Below are 15,429 nucleotides of genomic sequence, written 5' to 3' on the forward strand. Positions count from 1 at the left end.
CGAAAGACCATATGCTTGTGTATTTAGGAGGTGAGTTAAATCCTATTTGATATATTGATTTTGATTTTCAATCAGATAGAGGCAATCGTAAATCGACGTCTGGGTCAGTATTAAACAATCCAACATTGCAGACTCAGCTAAAGAAGCAATTTGACTCAGAAAGTTCTATATTGATCTGGATGTTGTTCCAGATATGGATGAGCCAATGATCCTTAAGTATGACAATAGTCGAGCGGTAGCTAGTTTAAAGGAGCCAAGGAGTCACAAGAGAGGCAAGCATATAAAGAGGAAATACCATCTTGTAAGAGAGATCGTACATCAGGGTGATGTAAAATTTTAGTCATTTTATTTAAGTTTAATTATATAATAAGAAAATATTGTGAAAAAAAGGTGATTTTATAATATTTTGATGTATAAATATACTTTTTCTAAATATAAATGTACTTCAACATTTTATACCATTAATCAGAGTGTCACTTACATATCATGATACACCCGAGTGGTTAAATAAATTTTATAATAGAAAAATTAAAAATTTAAGTGCAAATTTTGGGTGAGATAAATTTTAGCTACAACAAAATCCTTTTTTAAATATAGGATAACTCGAACCATATTTTTTCAAATATTAATTATATATTAGTATTACAAGAAAATAAACTTTGCCATCTATTCATTCTAATTACTGTAACAGAGATATGGTAATGAAATGAGGATACTATTTTTTAAAGTATAAAATTGATAACTGTGCCACTAATATTTATTTTTATTTGAGTTTCTATAAGGGAAAATGTCATTTTGGTAACTATGTTTTTTTTCGAATAGGTGATTGACCTCTGTATTTTGTTAAATGACAATTCAGACTTATATTGTACATAATTGATCAAAATAGCACCCCAAATCTAATTTTTGTTAAAATATTTTTAATTAAAAGATCAATTATTTAGTCATTTGAGATGAATTCACAAATTGTGGTTGGAAAACTGAGAAGAAAATATTATATTTAAAAATATTTTAACTAAAATTACATATAAAATATTATTTTTTATCTAATTTTGTAAAACAGAGATTATTTAACAGAATACAATACGGGAACCAATCACTTATTCTAAAAAACACGAGCCAAATGATTGGTTTAATTGGGTTATCAGCTTTTTTGCTCGCTCATAGGAGTAGGACGGGTCGAAGACAGCTTATTATTGTTGCATCTCTAAAAGTAAGATAAGACCACAAGACTTTCATATATTTGGGACAGAGCTCCCAATCCCAGTACATATCATCTGCTCTACATCATCATCAAATACATCTACTACATTTTTATATAATTATACAAGGAAGTATACATGTGGTTACGTAATTCGGAAATTGCAGTGGACAGATTAAAAAATGTAAGGGCAATAAGAAAAGGGCACTTCACAAAAAATAAAAAAATAAAAATAAAAAAAAGAGTCCAACCTAATTGCTAAAAGCTGTGAAAATTTGTAAGAGACCAAGTCTTCTCCCATATTGAAGAGCCAACCAACCCACAGTAGAGAAGTATGCGATAAGGAATTAAGTGCGGCTAAAAGGGATTCTAAGAAGATCCCTTAGAACATTTCTTACAGCAGTGAATCCCGGTAATGAATATTTAATTCGCTGCAGGAGCATAACAAAGCTGATTGAGATCAAGGAAGTTGAAAAACCAGTAATAACTCCCGCTACCATCTCCCACCTCCAATACTTGGATTTGTCTTTGCTTAGAACCCAAGACTGTAAAATCTTCATTGATCTGAAAACACAAAAGCCACCAAAAATTATCAACACTTAGCCCCAACAAAGCATGAAAAGGCCAACAAACACAAAAGCACTGCACTCGTGGAAATAACGTGTACAAGTAGTACCCCAGCCATTTTTTTTTGTTTTCCCTAATATAACACATGATTTTTCAGAAACAGGATATAATTCTTTCTGACCAAAATTCACAATAACAGAGGAGGTTAGAGCTAGAGAATGAGATGGCATTTAAGAACCTCTCAGAAACTTAACCATGACCATCCATTTGTTTTCTGGCAAAAGTGAAGATTTATCCTGATCACGGAGGAAAAGAGCAGACACAAGCTGCTATCTTTGTAACTCAGTATGTTCAAAGCGTGCAGTACAACATCATCCCCCAATTAAAACTGCTAGACAAATAGCATCACATCCTAAAAATAACAGATGCCTAATAAAAAAATGTTTTTTTTTGTCAACAGCATGTTATATAATATTATCACTTGAGGCTAGTCAAGTGATTGGATGCACGAGTGAGTAGTGAGTGATTCGGGTTTAAGTGCTTGTAAATATATCTTATATAAAAATAAGTAGATAAAAAACAGGGAGCAAAATATTTTACACCTTTTCAAAATCAAATGCATAAACATTGCAGCAAACTGGTAGAAGCTGCTTCATTTAGCAAGCTTTGACCGTACACATTTGCAACACCACACCAGACCACATGTGAAATAGCACTTCGATTGGTATAACTAAATTGTTACTCATCAGTAGTTTTACTGTTACTGTTCTGTAGCTTACATTAGAAAAATGAGAAAAAAACTTAAATCGCATAAACTAGGGAGTAAGTTGCATAGGTAGAGAAATTGCAACAGAAATGGGGGATTCCAGTTTTAAGATATCTGATAGGCCTCCTTTGATGTATGTTTACTCTAGACTATCTAAGGGGTCTAAGGGGACTTAGTGTGGGGAAGCAGTACAGAATTGGGGCTGTTATGGGTGTTACAGAGTTAGTTATGTTAGCTGGAATTAAATGTGAGTGAGTACACAGTAAGGCAGTAGGGATTAGTATAAGTATCAAATTGTTTTCTGGTTTATGTAGACAAGAAGTGTACATTGTAATTGGAGAGGCTGGGCTCTCGAACAACCCAGGTCCCCATTAATGCACATTTCCCATTTCTGCTCTGTGTTGTTCTCTGTTTGTTAGTATTGGTTCTGGATTGTTTTATTTAGCAGGGAATTCATAACAAAGGAGCCAAAACCTTGCTGAAAAATGCAATGGGCCGGCTGGTTTGCATGAGGACAGCCCCCAATCCCATCCCGGAAGCATCCGCTTCAACCACAAAAGGTGCTGAAAAATTGGGTAGCGCTAACACGGGGACGGAGCACATAGAGTGCTTAAGTTGCTCAAAAGCGGACTGTGCTTCCATAGACCATTTAAACGCATCCTTGCGGAGTTGATCGGTAAGTGGCTTTGCTATGCTTCCATACCCACGAACAAACTTGCGGTAGTAGCCCGTTAGCCCCAAAAAACCCCGTAGGCCCTTTATAGTTTTCGGCACTGGCCAAGTTCGCATCGCCTCTAATTTGCTAGGATCGGCCGACACACCTTGGGCTGAAATGATATGCCCTAGGTACTCCACCTCCGCTTGGCCAAAAGAACACTTTTTGTGATTCGCATAGAGCTGGTGTTGCTGTAGACGCTCTAAAACCAGCGCTAAATGATGGGTATGTTCTTCCAAAGAGGCACTGTAAATAAGAATATCATCAAAAAAAACCAGCACAAATTTTCTCAAAAAATCCCGAAAAACTTCATTCATTAGAGCTTGAAACGTCACTGGGGCGTTAGTAAGTCCAAAAGGCATGACAAGAAATTCGTAGTGCCCCTCATGTGTTCTAAAAGCTGTTTTTGCCACGTCCTCCGCCTTGACACGGATTTGATGATACCCCGATTTCAAATCCAACTTCGAAAAGATGCTAGCACCATGAAGCTCATCCAACAGCTCATCAATTACTGGAATGGGAAATTTATCAGCCACCATGTCGCGGTTTAAGGCGCGGTAGTCCACACAAAAACGCCAGCTGCCATCCTTCTTCTTAACCAAGAGTACCGGGCTAGAAAAGGGGCTGGTGCTAGGCCTAATGATCCCTGCCCGCAACATTTCAGACACTAGACGCTCAATCTCGGCCTTCTGCACTTGAGCGTACCGGTATGGACGCACAGAAATGGGTCCCGACCCCGTTCGGAGTGTGATTTGATGTTCTCGGCTGCGTGTAGGCGGTAATCCTTCGGGCATCACAAAAACTGGCTGGAACTTGCTAATAACTTCAGTAATTTCGGCTGGAATTCCTTGCTGTCCCTGTGTATTCTCCGCTGCCAAGTTACCAAAATGAACCCAAAACCCCTGCGCCTCTCGTTCTACGGACAAGATCATCGCCTTGAGCGATATGGGAGACTTGCACAGACTTGGGTCGCCCTGTAAAGTGATCCAAACTCCCGCCATTTCAAACTTCATCACCATAGTGCGCCAGTTAACTTGCATATTACCAAGAGTTTCCAGCCATTTTATTCCCAAGATGACATCTGCACCGCCCAATTCTAGTGGCAAAAAATCTGTCACAACCCGCAAAGCTCCTAAATCCAGCTCCCACTTGAGCACAAATTCCTTCCGTTCGAACTTTGCCGCCCGTCCCCAATAGTACCCCGTAACAAGTGGTTGCTGTAATCGGAATGCCGGAAGCTTGAACAACATCCATGGAGATAAAATTATGCGTGGCCCCACTGTCTATTAACACAGTCACTGACTGGTTTCCAATTCGACCCGCGAGCTTCATTGTGTGGGCAGAGGTGATACCCACTAAAGAATTCAGCGACAATGTTGCAAGTGTTTCCTCTGTAGCGGCCGTTTCTCCAGACTCCGGCGACGGGGGTGGCGACTCATCGGCTTCTTGAGGATCGTCGTCATCCAGAACCAATAAAACTTGAATAGCTTTCTGCTCACACTCATGCCCCTTGAAGAACTTCTTATCGCAGCGAAAACAAACACCCCGTGCCTTGCGATCTTGATACTCTGCCTCTGTAAGTCGACGAAATGAAGGGGGTTTTGATGAAGAAGACCCATTCGGCCGATTGCTGCTGGACTGGGGAGAGAACCCCGACGGTGCGACGTGCAATGGTGGAGGAGTCGTGCGATGCGTGAAGCTGCTTCCTGGGCTGCGTTGGGTCGAGCTAGGGCTCGTGAAACCCTTAGAGAAGATGGGCTTCAGAGTTGGGCCTGAGTGGAGTAGCTGGTGCCCCTCTTCCACGCATTGGGCCGTGTCCATTAACGGGCCCAGTCCGATTGGCTGGAGAATGTGCAGAGCCGCCTTGATATCGTCCTTCAAGCCAAGAACGAAGCTTGCCTCCAACAAGTGCTCCGGCACGTCTGCGATTCGCGAAGCTAAGCTCTCCCACCGGACCCGATAATCCCTCACCGTGGTGGTCTGATTGATCGTGAGCAACTCCTCAGATAGCGAACCCACGGGAGAAGCTCGAAAACGAAGAAGAATCAGCTTCTTCAATGTTGCCCAGGAAGTGATTGGGCGCTGCTGGTTTTCCCATTGAAACCAGGTAAGTGCGTCCCCATCGAGCCCGACAATGGCGGTTTCCAGCATCGCCCTTTCCGTCAAGCGGGAGAGGAGGAAATAACGTTCCGCCCTATGAATCCACCCATCGGGATTTTCACCAGAAAAAAGGGGAAGCTCCAGTCGAGGGGGACGGAAATCGTGACCATAGTTTTGAGCTGAGTATTCTGGATCGAAGGGAGCTGCGGTCGGTGGCGCGGGGTAAGTTGGAGGTGGTGGCTGAGGTGGGGAAACCGTCGAGAATCCGGGTGCTGGGCGCGGTGAACTGTCCCCGTCGACGGCTCGGCGTTGACGATCAGCACTCACGGCCGCGCCCTCAGTAGCAACTCGTCCCGAAGCTTGGAGCAATTGAGCTAAATGAGTAATAACGAAATCCATCTTCTTCTCGATGTCGGGTAGCCGCTGAACTTCCGATTTCAAGGACTCAATCTCCCTCGGCAACTGATTGAAGTCCGATCGAACCTCCTGCAAACTCCGATTGAAATCTGATTGTATCGCTTCTAATTTCTCATCAAACATTTCTACTTGCAACTGCGGTTTCGGGCCCATGAGGATCGATGCTCTGATACCACTTTGTTATGAATTCCCTGCTAAATAAAACAATCCAGAACCAATACTAACAAACAGAGAACAACACAGAGCAGAAATGGGAAATGTGCATTAATGGGGACCTGGGTTGTTCGAGAGCCCAGCCTCTCCAATTACAATGTACACTTCTTGTCTACATAAACCAGAAAACAATTTGATACTTATACTAATCCCTACTGCCTTACTGTGTACTCACTCACATTTAATTCCAGCTAACATAACTAACTCTGTAACACCCATAACAGCCCCAATTCTGTACTGCTTCCCCACACTAAGTCCCCTTAGACCCCTTAGATAGTCTAGAGTAAACATACATCAAAGGAGGCCTATCAATATCTTAAAACTGGAATCCCCCATTTCTGTTGCAATTTCTCTACCTATGCAACTTACTCCCTAGTTTATGCGATTTAAGTTTTTTTCTCATTTTTCTAATGTAAGCTACAGAACAGTAACAGTAAAACTACTGATGAGTAACAATTTAGTTATACCAATCGAAGTGCTATTTCACATGTGGTCTGGTGTGGTGTTGCAAATGTGTACGGTCAAAGCTTGCTAAATGAAGCAGCTTCTACCAGTTTGCTGCAATGTTTATGCATTTGATTTTGAAAAGGTGTAAAATATTTTGCTCCCTGTTTTTTATCTACTTATTTTTATATAAGATATATTTACAAGCACTTAAACCCGATACCTTTTTCCAACATAAAGCAAAAAGATAATTCATCCAAGTACTTGGGAATAGCACAAGATAAAATGCCAACATAAACGCACCGTCGGGGAATAGCACAGCGTAGGATACCTTTTTCCAACATAAAGCAAAAAGATAATTCATCCAAGTACTTGGGAATTGTATCCAGCTCAAGGGATTCAACTTAAAGGCTGCCTAAATCAACTCATGATACACACCACAGGTGAATACACTACGCATCTTCGCAACTAATCTATATCATACAACAGTGACTGACATATTATAAAACTGTACAGTGATAGATAATCTCAAAACTTTAGACTACTTACAAAAGGACATATCTCTTAATCATCTCAAAAGTAGATGGATCTTTTGCTTGGCAACTGAAAAAACCATCACCGTGTAAGCTTACTTTGGAAATTCCATAAGTGTACCAACAGTCATAAGTTTCATTCGCCTAATCACAAAAAGTGAAAAAAGACAAACATCTTAGAGTTTACCAAAACCTTGAAAAAAGAAAAAACACTAGCAAAACATAAGTACAGTATGACTGATAAACAAACCTAAAATTCTACCTTAAATTTATCTTTATTCAACAATGCAGCCCCAAAATTAGGTCTGCAGTTTAAAGGAAGGGCCTCATTTGGAGCTTCTGCAAATGTCAGTCGAGTGATACCTGAAGACAGATCTCTATATTCCACCTGCAATAAAACAAACTAATTTAATGGAAAGCACAAGATAAAATGCCAGAACAGCTTATAAAACCCACAATCACATATAAGAAAGATAAGAATATATATTCTAATGCTGCCCATGAAGATTCCTTCGATTATATTTAAGTTGCACAATGCATAACTAAGCAACCAACCTACACATATAATACAACAAAAGCAATCTTTGGGACTACTAGTACCCCAAAGATAGAATAAACAAAAACATTCGATTTCCATTTGTTGTAATGTACTAACTCTCGAAAAATTCATATATATTTCTAAAAGAATAAATAACATTTTTGCCTCTGAACTTTTAATACTACAAGTTTGTACTCCTAAAATATACGGTATGTTAAAATTTTCCCCTAAACTATTGAAACTATCAGATCGTACCCCTGTTATGATTTACATAAAAAATTAATAATTTTACCCCCGAAGTTTGACAGCTACAAAATTGTGCCCATTTTAATTATAAAAATTTAAAATTTATTTTTCTCATTAGTTCTTATAAAATTAAAAAGTCTCAATAAAAGAGTAAATTATTTAAAATTCATTTTAAATGCATTTAAGTATAAAAATATTTTTTAAAAGAAAAACTAAATTGTTACAAATAAAAAAAACATATTCTCTTCTTATTTATTCTTTTTTAATATATTTTTTAAATTACTTTCTATTCTTTCATCTTTATTCCCAATGTTTTTAAATAATTAAGTTTTATATATTTCTTTTAAAATTAGTACATTTTAAATTTGTAATATTTTATACATATTTACTTTTTAAAATGATTTTAGGGGAGCAAAAATGAAAGAATAGAAAGTAATTAGAAAAATTAATAAAAAAGAATAAAGAAGAAAAAGGGAATATAATCTTTTAAAAAACATTTTTAAACTTAAATGTATTTAAAATGAATTTTAAATAATGTCTTTTATTGAATTTTTTTAATAATTTTTTAAGTACTAATAGAAAAATAGAATTTTAAATTTTATAATTAAAAGGGGCACAATTTGGTAGTTGTTAAAGTTCGGGGGCAAAAATATTAATTATTTTATGCAAATCATAATAGGGAGCACGATCTTTTAGTGTCAAAAGTTCAGAAAACAAAAATGTTATTTATTCTTTCTAAAATGAGTGCCTCATTCTAAAACATGTATGGATTGAGAGTATAGCACAAACCTTAAATATTGACGCCCAATAATAATCATAACGACAACGAAATTTACTTTTCTCAAAAGGATAAAACACGTGCTTGGCTTTGTAGTTAGACAGTCCAAGTTCGCAGACCTTGGATGATCTGAGATCCACACCTGTGAAAGGGAAGGCAAAGAAAAAGGTCACATCTTAACAAGATGAAAGAAGGTAATCTTCACAAAAATACATAAATAAATAAAAGAAAATTAAAAATATGAAAAAATTAAAACGAAGGAGATGGATAACAACTTTAATACGTATAGGCAATAGCTTATAGGTTAATTTCTCAAAATTTATACTTCATTCGGTTGTAGTTGATGACCAAACATTTCAGTTGTAATATTAATTTAGTAGCTCCACTCATCAAGGCAATAACCCCAAAACAATGATTGTTAAAAGGCAATAGCCCCAATAGAATTAGTGAGTAACAACACATTCATAGGCTGTCCATAAGTAAATATTTAACAAAATACTTAATCACCAGATTGCAACGGACAACTATTGACAAATAGGAAACTAAGTGCATATTAGTTGTGTATCAAGTGTGTTAGGTATTTAAAGCAAACACCAAGCAAAGGGTTATCCTTCAAGAAAGCTCCTGAACGGACAGTTAGAGTATTCACAGATGCAGACTGGGCTAGATCGATTGATGATAGAAAGTCTACATATGGCTATTGTACTTTATTGTGGGGTAACTTGGCAACATGGTGAAATACGACGCAAATTATTGTTGCAAGAAGTAGTGTAGAAGCAGAATATAGAGCCATTGCCCATGGAGTGTGCGAAACAATTTGGCTAAAGAGACTACTGGAGGAGTTAAAAGAATGAATACGAAGCGCCTATTCAACTTTACTGTGACAACCAGTCTACTATTAGTATTGCTCATAACCCGATATATCATGATAGATCAAAGCACGTAGAAGTGGATCGTCACTTTATCAAGAAGAAAATTGATGGAGGTGTTATCAAAATTAGATACATGCACACAAACCAACAACTGGCAATATTCTTAATAAGGGATTATCTGAAAGAGTATTTGATTTCCTTACAAACAAGCTGATAGACCATCTATTAGATACACCTCTGCAAGGCGATACAGCAATAAATGAGTTGATTTTGGAGAAGATATTTACAGGAAGTTTGTTGGTTTGGTTATTTAGTTTGTTTGTTTATTTCTATTTTGGCTGTTGTCTTGTTTAGGAAAATTGGGAGAATAAAAAGGGATGAATTGGGTAGGATTAGCATGTCTGATTGGTTTGTGATTGAGCTCTAGGGTGGAGAGAAACCTAGTCTCTCGAATATCCTGGAATTGTTATTTGCTGTTTGAATAAAATTCTGCCTATTCTATACTTCTTTATTTTTCTTGTTTAGTTCGATAAAATACTGTTGTGTATCGGTTGGTATCAGAGCATCAACCTAAGACCTATGGTGAATCGATCAAAAACTAGGATGCACGCGATGGAAGAGCTAGTGGCCTCAATGCAAGCTGAGATGGTGCCCATGGAAGAAGAGTTGCAAAAAATATCTGGCCTTGAACAAGGTATAGCACTGATGAGTCGCGTGGATCAGGTGCTGAAAAACCGGGAAGAACGTCGCACGGAACCCATGGTGGAGGGTCCGGACCAGTCGACGACTCCAGGGACACGGCTGTACTTGGCGACGGGGTACGGGTGTTGGCTTCAGGAAGGCCGACTGAGATAGGCGGCAGCAGCTCAGAATTTGGGGGGTATCCTACGACTACTCCAGCCCTGAGATGGGATATCCAACCACGACGAATCAAACTTTCATCGTTCGATGGCGACAATCCGGATGGTTGGATCTTGAAAGCTGAACGGTATTTTGCTATCCACCGACTGACCGATAGTGAGTGTTTGAAAACTGTAGTCATGAGCCTTGAAGGGGTGGCTTTAATTTGGTTCCAGTGGGAAAATCGAAGGAGACTATTCGTGCATTGGGACGAATTAAAGTAGCAAATGATCCGCCGATTCCGACCACTTCCTGTGGGATAGATGTACAACACCGTGCGTGAGTATCACAAGAAGTTCGAACTTCTCGCTTCGTCTCTCAAAGGGGTAAGTGTACAGGTTTTAGAACCCACTTTTATTAATGGGCTGCAAGCCAATAAAAGTTATGAGGTCACTATCCTTGGGCCTACTTGGCTTGAGTAGGCCATGGAGTTGGCCCAAAAGGTTGAAAACAAGCTGCTGGCCCAACGTCAAACTCGTTTCATTCGCACTAATGGCTTAGTTACTGGGCTTCGAATTCTTCAGCCCAAAAACAATTTTCTCCACGCAATACAACCATCAAAGACAACCAGGAGTTTCGCCGACTATCAGAATCAGAGCTCCAGCAAAAACCTGCAAAGGGATTGTGTTACAAATGTGATGAAAAGTATTCTCCAAGTCACTGATGCAAGAAGGAATTGCAGGTATTATTACTGCAAGAATTTGTTTCTGATGAACTTGATGAACCCTTTAATGAACTCGAAGAAGATGGGGAGGAGCCAGGTAAAGGAGAGCTTGAGAATCAGGGGGTTGAAGTGTCCCTTAGCTCCGTGGTGGGACTTGCTTCGCCAAAGACTCTGAAATTGGTTGGACAAATTGGTACCCAACAGATATTGGTTCTAATTCATAATAGTGCCACACATAATTTTATCTCAAACGTACTTATCAGTACGCTGCAACTACCCATCACTGAGACGACACCTTACGGGGTTGTTTTGGGTACTAGTCAAGCTACCAAGACACAAGGAATTTGTAAAGGAGTGATAATAACTTTGCAAGGAGTGGAGATTATCGAAGAATTTCTTCCATTGGATTTGGGAGGCACCGATATGATTTTGGGTATTCAATGGCTAGGGACCTTGGGAGTAACCCATATCAACTGGAAGACTCACTCAATGAAGTTTACAGTAGGGAATACGGCAGTGCATTTACAAGGGGACCTGGCTTTGCACAAAACTCTGGTCTCACTAAAGGCTATGATGCGAACGATTAAGCATGAGGGTCAGGGAATGATTATCGAGCTTGGGGCATTTCCCTTACAGAGTACCAATCCAGAGATACCTGCTGAGATACAAACAGTGTTGCAAGATGCCCATGTTGTGTTTGAGATGCCAATGGCACTACCCCCATTTCGGGGTCAGGACCACTCTATCGTTCTGCGTGACACGTCATCCCCGATAAGTGTTCGACCATATCGATACCCACAAATGCAGAAAGAGGCAATCGAGTTGTTGAATAAGGAGATGTTGGCTGTCGATATTATACAACCCTATAAGAGCCCTTTCTCCAGTCTTGTGTTGTTGGTTCGTAAAAAAGATGGGAGTTGGAGATTTTGTGTGGATTACCGAGCCTTAAATTGAGAAACGATACCGGACAAGTTTACGATTCCTGTCATTGATGAGCTTCTGGATGAGCTCCATGGAGCGTCGATTTTTTCAAAACTCGATCTGAAATCTGGGTATCATCAAATACGGGTCAATCCAGACGATGTGCACAAGGCAACGTTACGAACCCATGACGGACGTTATGAATTTCTCGTGATGCCATTTGACCTCACCAATGCTCCAGCCACTTTCTAGTCCTTAATGAATGAGGTATTTCGTCTCCATTTACGTAAATTTGACTTGGTGTTTCTTGATGATATTTTAGTGTATAGTCGCAACATAAGCGACCATGTTCAACATCTCTCTGTCGTACTGCAACTTCTATCCAAACACCAACCCTATGTCAATCTCAAGAAGTATTTGTTTGCTCGGGAAAGGCTTGATTATTTGGGCCACATCATTTTCGGGGAAGGAGTGGCAGTTGAAGAGTCCAAAATACAAGCTACACTAGATTTGGTTGGTAAACCTAAGGAATTTGAAGATTTGAGAATTGGCAATATTGGAAAGTCATAACAAATCCTGGTTATCGGAATTCCGGACAAAAAACTACACCTAGTGGCACAAGGTAATCAAGAGTAAGTAGGAAGTGGCTCCAATTGGGTGGAATACTTAATTGTTAATTCACATAATAATTAAGGGAAAATAGAAGGGTAGAGACTATAGGATTCCCTAGGAACATTAAGATCCTTAAGAACTTAACAAATTGAAAATTGCTATAAGTTTTAGCATTAATTACAACACTAAAATCTTATAAATGTCGAGGGTGGCTGATAAGCCTTTGGTACGAATCACCTATCAAAGGAGGATTAGAAAATAGATATTCACTTAAGTTTTATGTGTTTATTCCTTTATAATTGTTTGTCACAGAGTTGTATTTTATTGGCCAATAGTGCCAAGTCATTAATTGTTATTTTAAGTGGTTTAGGAATTAGACCAGCTGTCATTCTTTTATTAGCCTAGACTTAAGGCGGGGAAAACTATAAAAAGGAGAGGGAGTTCTGTTCTAAGGCAGGGAGATATTCATTTGGGTCTTTGGACTTTTGGGGAGAGCTCAACCCTCTTGAAGAGGTTGATAGGTGTGACCAGCCACTCGAAGTGCTGTTCTTTTGTACAGTTTCGGCTATTGCAATAAAAATTTGAGGAATTTCCATTGTTATTTTGGCTCCTAATTGTTAGAACTATTTTTGTCTAAGAAATATTCTATCAGTGGCTTTCTCATGCAAGTCAACTTTCAAGAAGTTAAACAAAAAGGTTGGTTTTACTATATTTAAGTCTTTCCAATTCATTTGGAAATCTTTGGTTAGAGCTAGTGATGTTGGTTGGGGGTAATGGAATGGAATAGAAAATAAACAATTTTTATTCTATTTTTTTTGTTTGGTTGCATTTTAGAATATTGGAATTGGAATGAGTTTTCCAATGACTATTTCATTTGAAGATGAAAGAAAAATGAAAGATGGAAAAAAAATTTAATAATATTTCTCACTTTTTTTTATTCATATTAATTTTTATTCCCAACCTATTCCTCAATTTTCATTCCCTCCAACCAAACACCACATAAGATTTTTGAATGGCTAGTGGCTCTGAACAAGATGAATACTGCGAGAACTTACAAAAGCGGAACCTTTTCTCACAGGTCTCACCAATTCAGCATGAATTGTGTAAAGGAAACTTTCCAGTGACCACATATTCTTACATTATACATTTATAGGGGAAATTTGGGTAAATTCCTACAGCAGATGGGAGTTGATTAGATGTGACTAGAATCTTGTTAGGAAATAATGCAACATGAGGAGAGTGTAGGACATCGTGAGATTGCGTTGGGCCGAAGAAATAAGATATTATGGAATGTGGTTGCCCTTGCCATTCTTTTAGCAACATGGCTAGAGATGAACAATAGAATCTTCAACGATGTAGAAGAGGATGTGGGATTTATTTAGGCAAGAGTTAAGCATTGTGTAGCTGAATGGACCTTCAATAATAAAGACTTTTTAAGGCATACTATTTCTGATGCTTCTTTGTGACTGGTATTTGTGGCTGTAATGTGACAGTTTTTATGATAGGTTAGTGTTTATATACTATCAAAACATTTCATTTCCTGTGGCTCAATGGACTGTAAGAAAGATGATAACCAATCATCACATTTAATATAATTTCTGTTCCATATCTAAACAGAAGTAATCACAAAACAAGGGACCTATGATTTACAATTGCACACAGATTTTGTAATTTCTAAACCTCTCTCGTACATAGGTGACATTTCTGGATTTGTTATGGGCTTCTACTTATTTTGATTTTAAAGATAGTTCTTCATTCACTGCATGAACTAAAAGTATTAGGTTCTAACTTAATTCCTTTTTCTTTTACCACTTATTGAAGGAGACCTTCCTGTTCTCATTCTATTGTATCGTGATATATTTCTTCAATCAATACACATATACTGCAAGAGCTTATCACCTTTGAGTAAAATAAAAATAGAAAATTGATCAAATTTCAATCATAATGTACCCAGAAAATAAAAAAGCAACCCAGCTTTTCCAAAATCTAGAACTGCGTCATTGTACTTAAAGAACGGACTTTATTTCAAGGTTCATGTCACTAACAACTATAATTAAACAAATTACTAGACATTTTTCCTTCAATGCTAATCATCATTTTCTCAACAGCTAAACACACTCAGTTGAATCCCAATACAAGTATGCACAAATAAATAAACACTTACTACTGGAGACAATCTTGCACTGAGAAGGCACCGAGATCGGGCCGGTGACTGGTGAATCGATGAGAAAAACAGCGAGGAGGCCAACTAAGAATGATAATACTAAGAAAGAAACTATAGGGAAAAGGACAGCCAGGGACCAACGGAGTATAAGAAAAGGCAAGCTGCGCTTCCCTATTCTCCTCCCGGACTCCATGAAATGACGAAACCCAAAACCGCCTTTTGTGTCTTTAAAGCAAATTAAGAGAAATATGAGGGGCTTCTCTGCAAAATTCCGGCACCGGAACAAGTTTTTCGATGATCGGTTAGAATTTCAACGAGGAAAGGAAAAGTGAGAAGAAATAGATTCACTTTTGATTTTTGGTTCAATTGAGTGGTCTCTTTCTTTCTTTCAATTGTTTTCCTCTTTCTTTTTTCTAAGCATTATTATTATTTTTTTTTATTTTGGTTGTTTAAATATCCTTATATTTCTTTTGTCAATACTCCATATACAAAGTAGACGTATGGATTTTAAATTTATTTATATAATTTATTAATTATTTTTATTAAATTTATATTAATGTGATATAAATTTTAAATAAATATTATATTTTAATTAAATAATTTATTTATATTTATTTAAGTTTATGTTTATTCTAGTTTTTAAAAGATTATATATTATATATTTAATGTAATATTAAATATTATACGTAGATTTTATATTTAAGATTTTTGTTAATTTTTTTTAAAAAGTAATTTATTGCTAATTGACAGTAAATTATATTATATATTTAATATAATA

General features: G+C 37.7%; 1 protein-coding gene across 1 annotated transcript; it reads right to left on the reverse strand.

The window, feature by feature from the left end:
• Positions 1 to 1,214: 1,214 nt before the first annotated feature.
• LOC133834837 (uncharacterized) lies at positions 1,215 to 15,049 on the reverse strand. Its single transcript, XM_062264593.1, has 5 exons — positions 14,652 to 15,049; positions 8,530 to 8,660; positions 7,219 to 7,344; positions 6,973 to 7,100; positions 1,215 to 1,765 (listed from the first exon to the last, which is right to left on the reverse strand). The coding sequence occupies exons 1-5, from the start codon at positions 14,842 to 14,844 to the stop codon at positions 1,549 to 1,551; spliced, it is 795 nt and encodes a 264-aa protein (XP_062120577.1). The 5' UTR covers positions 14,845 to 15,049; the 3' UTR covers positions 1,215 to 1,548.
• Between the last annotated feature and the right edge of the window lie 380 nt (positions 15,050 to 15,429).

The sequence above is a fragment of the Humulus lupulus genome, chromosome 5 (assembly GCF_963169125.1).
Source record: "Humulus lupulus chromosome 5, drHumLupu1.1, whole genome shotgun sequence".
In the NCBI taxonomy this organism is placed as follows: Eukaryota; Viridiplantae; Streptophyta; class Magnoliopsida; order Rosales; family Cannabaceae; genus Humulus; species Humulus lupulus.